Below are 10181 nucleotides of genomic sequence, written 5' to 3' on the forward strand. Positions count from 1 at the left end.
TTCTCTTGTAGAATTGCATAACGATATTCTATTTCATTGCTAGATACCATCCATGACCATCTACTTTCCTGCCCAAATCCCCACCTCGGCCCAACACCCCCCAAGTGGGCAGCTGTTTCCCCCTTTTCTGCCTCCTAAATTTCACTCTTATTTGGGTCGGTTTTGCAATCATTGGACTCACTGTCACCATGGCTTTCTGTTGTGGCTTGAGATCACATGCTTTAGGGTTAAACACTAGGATATGTATTATTTCTATTGCATAAAAAGGGTATTTTACCTAGACATGGCAAAACGGGTCAGAATTTTCTGACCCGACCCGACCCGAAAAATACCCGACCCGAACCCGATTTTTTTGACCCGAAGCAAAAACGGGTTGACCCGTGACCCGACCCGTGTTTTTTGCGGGTCAACCCGACCCGCGACCCGACCCGAACCCGAACCATTTTTAAAAAAAATTTTTTTTTTTGGTAAAAAAAAAAAAGTAAAACTAAGACAATATTGGTTTAATTGTTTATTGTGAACTTTAAGGAAACAATTGATACATTTACATAACTATATGCAAATTAATTGAAAGATTAATGGTTGAACATTCTGTAATGAGTGAATATTTTTAGATATCAAATAGTAAAGTACATGCCAAGATAATCTGGTTACAGTAGAGTTAAAAACATAGATTTAAAATTGTAGACATGTAAGAAATATTCACAAGTGTGAAAATAGTGAAGCTAAAGTATCAAATTAGCATAAATTATAAATACTTAGACCTATTTATAACTATGGTGATCTAGCAGGATAGTTCTAGAAAACAATCTGGAGTGCAAAGAATTAAAAAAAAAAAAAAATCAGTAACTATTTTAAGTATTTGTTTCGTTTGCTGACATGTCCTTTCTCATTATTTTTTTTGTAATGGTCATTTTCTTTCAGTCACTGCAATTATAATCTTAAGATTAGTAATTGCTATTATTTCTTGCTGAATTAGTAACCTGCTACAATCAACTTGGTTTGAAATTGCAGGGGGTTCAGTTCCATCCAGAAAGCATTATAAGCACTGAAGGCAAGACAATTGTCCGCAATTTTGTTAAACAGATAGAAAGAAGAGAAGCTGAATCCCAGAATTGAGGGTTCAATATCACACACAACGGTACTTAAGCAATGTAACATATTATGATATGTAATAAGGCTAAAAATGCGGACTCTGTACTTGTAATCTTCTTTTATACTTTGAATTTTGTGCTTTGTACTTGCCATTTATCCAATTAAAGAATTCTTGGATCTGGCTCAGACCTCTTGAAGCATCTGTATCTTGCAAGTAGTTTTCATGCTTCAAAACATACCAAGACATGGTGTAACTTGCCTTGGATGCATAAACACTTTAATGATCATTTGATTTAGCATTGGCAATAATTCATGAAATTCTCTTGTAGAATTGCATAACAATATTCTATTTCATTGCTAGATACCATCCATGACCATCTTCTTTCCTGCCCAAATGCCCACCTCGGCCCAACACCCCCCAAGTGGGCAGCTGTTTCCCCCTTTTCTGCCTCCTAAATTTCACTCTTATTTTGGTCGGTTTTGCAATCTTTGGACTCACTGTCACCATGGCTTTCTGTTATGGCTTGAGATCACATGCTTTAGGGTTAAACACTAGGATATGTAATATTTCTATTGCATAAAAAGGGTATTTTACCTTCAAGCAAAATAATTGAAAAGATTGCTGTACATTAGTCAACTTTTTGAAAAAGTGACTGTTCTCTATTATATATGTTCATAGTTGTTCGATGATTTAAAATTTCTAATATAAATTTTACTTTAATAGAATATAATGTAGCAAGTTTTTCATATGAAATTTAAAATGTGTGAATTTGAGCTTTATCAATATGTGAATTTAAAAAGATCAGGTATGATAAGTCATTTTAGATCCATAATATAACAACCTTTTCTGTCCAAATAAAATCTTCAAACTATAATCATGTATTTGTTAAATTATATCAACCAATTTATACTAAGTTACTAACAACTATTCTTCTAATGTCTTGATTTAAATCTTCAAATCCACACAAAACCCTAATGAATTTTAAGCCCCATGTTTGGGCATATCTAATGACAAATCCAGCCCTACTCTCTAATGCAGCATACATGGGCTGTTTCAGTTTTTTATGACTCTCTTTTTAGGGAATTAACCATCTTGCCTAAATATAAAGATGTCCAAAAACTGGTTAGTACTTGCTACCTTCTTTTAGCTTGATACCTGGAAAATGTTGCAAGTGACCTTTATCTGAACAGGGTCAGGTTTTAAGGCTGGCAAGTTAGATGGACTCAGATACCTCTCACAGTTGCAAGAATCAACTAAAAGTTGAGCAAGTAATTATTATGGCCCAAAAATCCACTGCTAAAGACTCTTTAAATTCCTTATGAAGAACATGACAGATTCATGCCCAAAAAGTCGTAAACCATCAAAGGCAATGAAGTCTAGTTGAAGACCATGACAGATTCACGTCCTAAAAGGTGAAAACCATTAAAGGCAATGAACTCTTGCTTGAAAAACACTTCTTTTTTCCCTTCATTGGTGAGGTCACGGATGTAGATTCATCTTATGCAACTCGCATTATACAAGTGTAACTTACTAATAAATAAAAAAGCTGAACCAAAAAAGACGGCTTTGATAGGAACCAAACATGAATTCAATGATGTAGAAAAGTGCATATAGATAACTCCTGAAGTCATGTGGTTCAAAATAAATGAAGTTGAGAGCATCTCATTTTCATTGCTGACTATATTCATATCCAATTGAAAACAGGTTGGCAAGTGACGTGCAAATTGATTAGTTATCTGTAATAATTTCATGTATTCATCGATTGGCCACACAAAATTGGAAGCATGGTGGAAATTGAAGCCTTTAAACAACAACCAAACGAATATGCATTTCCTTTTCTCTTTTCTACTTGATTTTCTTTTGCTTTTTTTTTGGGGGGGCTTTAATTTATATTGTTTGTGGGCTAAGAACTAGTAGTGAATTTTGGTGGAAAAGAACTATCATCAACTACCCATGAGTGTAGGGTTTTCTTGGTCATCATTACAAAAATATAAATTCAACATCTTCCTTCAGAGTCAGAACTATGAATTTAAGTCCACTTAATTTAATGCTCATTGAATTTCGCTTCATGGTTGAACTCATAAAGACAATCTTACACATGTTGAAAGTTGACTTCGAGTACCAAATAACCTTCTTCACGGATTTTTTTTCTTTTTCTTTTCTTTTCAAACATGAATGGAGGTTAAGATAACAATTATAACTTATTAGTCCTTTGCTTGTAGGTTTGGACACAGTAACTAAGATGATGTTATGATAACGTTTAAATAGGGAAGTTACTTTGATTACCCTCACCAACTTTTTTTTTTTGGTTTTCATAAAAAAAGGAGTCAAACCTCTCTCTCTCTCTCAAAACCATAAATCATATCCTGTCCTTAAAAGATTCCTATAATCATCTACTAACTTATAAGCCAGCCGTTATAAAGAAATCATAAATGAAAATGGGGTGGGGGGATATGCAAAATTACAAACGCAACGTTTACATATGACATGTGAAAGTTTGGTAAAGATTGTTTAATTTATGTGTGTGATAATTATAAGCTTACAGGACAACATAATGCTACAGACATGTTTGGTTGTGTCAGATAATCAGATTGATATGCAAATGTTTTAGTAGTCCAAGACAGTAAGGATCTTATTCACCAACATTTGTTTAATAAGTTGGCAAAACATGCAGCATCAAAGTCAGCCAAAAATGACTGGTCAAGAATCTGAACCAACCTTTAATTTTATACCATATAAATTGATTTACTCTTTGTTTTATTTAAGGTCCGAAGTGAATAAGTTTTTCATTCTGAATATTTATATTTTCTCAGTGCTTTTGTGGCATTATTCTGGGTTTGATTATAAAATACTAGTTGCTTCTACTAGAAGAATTCAAGAAGCCACTTAGAACCAGAATGCACATGATGCCAGAATGTAAAACCAGCTACAATTTTCGATGCCAAACAATCTTTTAATCTATAAGCCCAAAACTAAGCCCAACAACTCCGAAGTGGGCCAACTCATTGAATTTTGTTTTTTGAGTGTCTAATGTAGCGCTGACCAAGTATACTAGTACTAAAAATATAGCTAACATTTGTAAACAGCTGGTTCCAAATAACAATCTGAATTGACCCGAATGACAATAATGTATAAATAGTGTTATTTAATACTAAATAACATGCCTTTGCAATTTGACAAGGCAATTATTTGTGCCATTTTTATTCCTTTTGAATTGATGAGCGAGTTTTGTTCTTGACTTCTTGCACTTTTTTTTTTTTAGTAAAGATTCTTGTATAGTAAAAGAGAGTGCAAGATTTTAGATACATCATCTATCAATATATATCCCAAGAGCAAGAGAGAGAGAGAGAGAGAGCTACAACTACAACTACAACTACGAGTCTGCTATGGTTTTTAAATTTAAAGAAGATGAATATGGAAAGATAGTTCAGTCTCCATCCTCAATATCTAGCCAGAGAGCAATTTGTGAGGATTCTTTTATTTTTCTATGCTTTAAATTATTTTTTTTAACAATTACTGTTTATTTCTTTGTTTTTTGCATTGAAACACTGGTATGTTGTAAATGAGTCTAAAAGGTAATTATATGACAATGGGCCAATATCAGACATAAATTATGTACATTGCTTAGCAATTAAGCTAATGACTAGTAATGAAAGAATAATGAAAAAAAGACAAAAAGAAAAATGAACCAGTAATGAAAGAGGGCTGCAAGTGGGCTCTGGTTGTTAAATTTGAAGAAGATTATTATGAAAAGCAATGTTCGTTTAGTCTCCATTATTAGCTTTCCGCATTTTATCTGGTCCCCCAAACTGGAAAATTTAGCTTAATGTTTTTGCTTTAGTGTTTTTGGGTCACATAGGTTGAAAGCTTTTCAACTTGTCATTGAGTAGGATTGAGCTTGAGATAAAAGCCTTAGAAAGCTCATGCCATTCCTGTTCCTATCCCAAATTTTATTTTTTTAGTAACACTTGTATGTATTATTCGATTAGATGATATTAGAGTATTCACATCATACTAGATTGGGGAGAGACCTTGTAATTAAATGAAAGATTAAGATAGAAAAGTGTAACTTATTCCCCAAAAAAATTACACAATAGGTTGAATGAAGTCCTTGATACTCTCTGTCTCCCTTTAGTTAGTTTGTAATATGACTTCAATGAAAATTCTTTTTTTTTTTTTTTTTTTTTTGAATTTTCACTTGTTTTCAAAAATTTTTTTTTTTTTTTTTTTTTTTTGAATTTTCACTTGTTTTCAAAAGAAAAAAAAATATGGACACAATTTATGTGCCATAATTTTTGCTTCAACTTGTGATAAATTGTGAGTAACAGAGAAAAAGTAGTGGGTCTATATGAAATAATATACGGACACTCATAGTTTACTATATTAGAGTGGTAGCATAAAAGTGTTTTATCAATGCAAAATAATCTTACAATTAAATATATATATATATATATTATATTTTCGTTTTCAAGATGGAGGTTGAGTTAGAAGAAAATGAACCATTTGTAAAAGAGAGAGGAAGGGGGGAATGATTTTAACATGTTTGGTAGATTGTGTAATGGAATAGTTATACATATGTAATAGCTATTCCACTATTTGGTTACATTTTTATTATAAGAAATATTTTTTCCTTAGAACTAGCAATTTCTTAAATTAAGGACTAGCATTTTAAAATGTTATAATAGTTATTTGTTAGTTTGAGTATTAACTTTAAAATTTAATATATTTCAAAAAATACAACGTTCTATATGCACTTACAATTATAAAAATAAAAAATCATAAAAAAATCTCTTTTCCATAACTATTCTTTAACAAAAAATAATGTCAAATTTAAAAAATATTTAAAAAAAAATAATTATATGAGTAAGAAATATCATAAATATATATCTATAGTTTTATTCATATTTTACAGCCAAGAATAGTTATTCTACTAAAACATCTTTCATTACCAACAATGAAGTTACCATTCTTATCATAATCTTACCAACAATACAAAAGTTTATCTGTTCTCTTATAAGTTTTCATTCACAAAATTTCCTTCAACACATAAAATCTGTCTGATATAACTCAAAATTTTCTTTTCCTTTTACCAAAGATTGCAGGTAAATTTCCTCTCTTTTTGTCATTTCAGTCCCATCTTTTGCTTTTCTTTTCTTTTTGGAACTAAGGAAAGAAAACAACAACAAAACAAATTCCTATCCATAACCTGGAGAACCCCCCTACTGTCTCGTCCCCTCTACAAAGTTTAAAGACAACTTTGAAACCGAGATCTCTTTGTTTCAGCCCTAATAACTTTTTTTTACTGTGAAATGAAGGTCCTAACATACTGCCATTTGTACCCACTTCTGTTTCACCATTTGTCACATTCAACTGACATGGGATTCCACTTACTATTAACAAAAATTGCCCTCTGAAGATGACAACTCTGGCCTTGGGAAAATGACACACAGACCAAAGGGCCTGAATTTTGAAAGTTACAAATATAAAAACAAGTTCGACATGCTCAAGGTTCTTTCGTGGACTATAATAGTAGTGCTATACAAGGGAATGATTAAAATAACATAAAACATACTTGACTATCATAATTAAAGAATAGCAATGCAATAAAACAACAGGAATCCCCACCTAACACAAACATATAATAGTAACGCCATATACTAGATATTTATTGAACCCATGAGGGGTGTGTCTATTAAGTTACAGAAATCATTTCCAAATTCAATTTGTAAAGACATACATCATCAATGATAAAATAACTGGGAGAACCTAAAGGTATGAACTATACATATACATACCCACCACCATGAACCATATAATACTCTTTACCACCATCAATAAACCTATGCTCTCTCTATACACAAAAAAACTGACCCAGCTATATCAAGCAGAAAGGGAATCAAGATGACAATAATGTCCGCATGACAAAATAAATTTTGCAGCAGCCTTCTCAAATGGAAGAAGTAACCTTGGCCTGGCTTGATCGGCTATGGTGGTGTCGTTTACTGTGGTGGCGTCGGCCATTTCCAAATGTAACAGGGTCAAATGTCCTGAGTCTCTCTGCTTCTAGGGGATTAATCACACACTCAGATGGGGGAACTTTGTACCGAATGTGATCATAGCAATAAGAATATGTCATGTGCTTCTTTCTAAAACCCTCCATTTTAATTCTTTGCACCCGTGTGACACCAGTAGGAATTCCTTCAGAACCTTCAGCATTGTCACACCTTGCCATATGCTCAATGGGATCAACTGCACAGCCGTGAAGGACAAGATCGGAGAACTCCGCAATGTAGGGGGCATATTTATAGTTTACTCTGTATTTGCCTCCATTGGTAGCCCAATCAGAACCATCCCATATTGTGGCATACAAAGTCATTGGCTTAGAGGGGAAGTCACCACCCATAGATTCTGTTCTCTTAAACTCTCTAATGGGAACATTGTCTACATAAAATCTGCAATGAAAAAACAGACACAAGAAGGATATTATCAATTTTCAAAAATCCAAACAGACACTAGACTGATTTATATATTCGACAGTATGCAACTTTTTGTTGGTATGTACCATACTTAATTTTTAACTGTTAAGATATGATATTATCTTATTTAATATAAATTTTATAACAATAGATGAAAAATTAAAATTAGATAGGTATGATACATACAAAACAAAAGTGTGAACTTTTATAAACATTTTTTTTTTTTTTGACAAAAACTTTTATAAAATATTATTAGTATACAAGGAAAAGTTGAAATTTCTAATTACAGAGGTATTAGAATGCTCCAGCTAAATTACAAAAACTTTATCCTCAAACTAGTTGCTGAGATAACTAAGAAAGAAAAAAATAAAAATATAAAATTTGAATCTAACCAGACAAAATTATTGGATCTTTTGATTCCCTAGTCTATAAATTCACCCCAAATGAGTGGATTTTGGGTCGATCACATCAAAACATATAAGTTACAAAATCTACAATTCAAAGCTTCCGATCAGTCATTGACCTCTTTAAGTAACCAAACTGAGCATCAACTAGATCAATGAGTAATGCTATTAAAAGAAACATAAGTTTGATGAAACAGGGGCATCTAGTAATTGAAGGAAAAAAGAAAAAAACCAAAGCAGATTCTGTTTTTTGTAGCAGAGAAGAGAACATAGGCAACAAACACATCAAACATCTAAAAAAGCAATTTCAATACTTCACAATACGAAACTATTAGTGAATAAATGTAAAAACCAACTCATAAAAAGCTTTTGTTTGTCAGAGAAGATATCTAAAAAAGTTATACAAATCTAAAATTGTGTTTAAAAAAAAAACGAAAGAGAAACCAAAAATGTTGTGTGGGGTATCGATGATTTATGCTTACATGATCTGAGAATCAGTCCAGAGAATGCTGTATTGATGGTAATCTTCTGCGGGGTCGAACCAGAGATTGTATCTCTCTTCTCTGCCGACGTTGGTACTTCCATTGCCATAAATATTGGTCTGAATCCTCCAATCTTTGCCTCTAATGTTACCCAAAAACTCAAAATCGATTTCATCATGGTTCTTCTCAAACATATCACCATTTGACATCTGTAACCACAAAATAACAATATAAACTTGAATAAGAAAAGCAAATGACTTTGCTGGTTCAAACTTTTAACAAAATCTTCCAACTTCAAAAAAAAACTTTGTTATATGCACTGGAAGTGACAATCTAGTAATAAATTCTCCCCCGAGTGTTATCAGTTTGATCCCTAAATTTGAACTTGGTCTGTTATTAATGACCTTGAGATGAAAATAAAAACAGATTAAAGAGAAAACCATGTTGGCTTTAACAAAAAAATCAACTTGCTCTGGTTAATGATGTTATTCAACTTGAATATAAAAGAACCATCTTTACACTTAAAAACCTTGAAAATCAATCCCAAAACAAAAAATAAAATCTGGGTTTTGCTTAAAATTCTTAAATAATCTAACTTTAATCATAATCTTCACAGATTAGGAGATAAACAAAATAAAAAAGTAAAAACAATTTCAGGGTATTTTTGAACGAGATATGATAACTCACATAGAAAGCAACAACAACACCAGCAGTGTAATCAGCAGGCAACTTAATGGAAGCACTGAAAAAGCCATGAAGGTAAAGGTCCTGTGACACAAATCCAGAGCCTATACACCACCAAAAAGCCAAAGAATCAGTCAAAGCTTCAAAAGGCCAAAAAAAAAAAAAAAAAAAAAAAAAAACCAAAACCATATAACACGCCAAAACTATGTAAAAAGTCCGACAAACAACCTGTCCTTTCATCCAGAGAAAGATGAACCGATTTGCCATCTCTAACTACAGCCAGATTATCCTCACCAAAGAGATGAGTATACCCTTCATCAAAGTTGATAATTGGCAAATTCTTGGTTGACCCAGAAACAAGAACCACAAGTTGAAAACAACAAACCATTACAAGAAACCCCAGATAAGAAAACCCCATATTTCTTTTTTATTATATGTGATCCTTTAGTTCTTGTTTTTCTTGTGTGTGTGTGTGTGTGTGTGTGTATGCGTGGGATTTTGTGACTTATAATATATAGAATAAAAGGGAGAGTATGAAGAAAGAAGAGTGCTAAAGAAGGAAAAAGAGATGGGTCTGGAATATGAAAATGTGTTGTGTGACGTATCAATCTAGAGAGGGAGAGAGGTGTTGAGAAGCGAAAAGGCTAAAAACGAGAAGGAAAGACAAGTGGGAAAGGGAAGAGGTCCCTTTTATTGTTGAGTGGCAGGGTGAGAGAGGTGATGAGAATTTGAGAGAGCTTAGCTAGCTGTTCATATGTAGACACAGGTTTTTTTTTTTTTTTTTAGTAATTGAGGAATTAGAGGGGTTTCTTTTTTGGCCCGATTATTGTTAATTTGAATTTGTTATCTTTTAATGTCCATGATTAGCTTTTTAAAAATATATATATACATATATATTTATTTATTGGTTTGTGTAAATAATTTTCAGTCTGGTTAAGGAGACTTTCATTTTTTTGATGTCATGCACTTGGCTCTGTCATGAAGACAGAGCAAAGTGCATGAGTTCATTACTCAGAAAAGCAGCATGTCCATCAGGCCA

The 10181-nt window shown here is 32.5% G+C and overlaps 1 protein-coding gene across 1 annotated transcript; it reads right to left on the reverse strand.

The window, feature by feature from the left end:
• Positions 1 to 6735: 6735 nt before the first annotated feature.
• On the reverse strand, positions 6736 to 9858 carry LOC112005138 (probable xyloglucan endotransglucosylase/hydrolase protein 28). The gene is made up of 4 exons (XM_024037388.2): positions 9371 to 9858; positions 9146 to 9246; positions 8459 to 8667; positions 6736 to 7548 (listed from the first exon to the last, which is right to left on the reverse strand). Exons 1-4 carry the CDS (start codon positions 9558 to 9560, stop codon positions 7044 to 7046), a joined length of 1005 nt encoding a protein of 334 aa, XP_023893156.1. The 5' UTR covers positions 9561 to 9858; the 3' UTR covers positions 6736 to 7043.
• Positions 9859 to 10181: the final 323 nt, after the last annotated feature.

Source organism: Quercus suber, unplaced genomic scaffold, assembly GCF_002906115.3.
Source record: "Quercus suber isolate HL8 unplaced genomic scaffold, Cork oak 2.0 scaffold_204, whole genome shotgun sequence".
Classification (NCBI taxonomy): Eukaryota; Viridiplantae; Streptophyta; class Magnoliopsida; order Fagales; family Fagaceae; genus Quercus; species Quercus suber.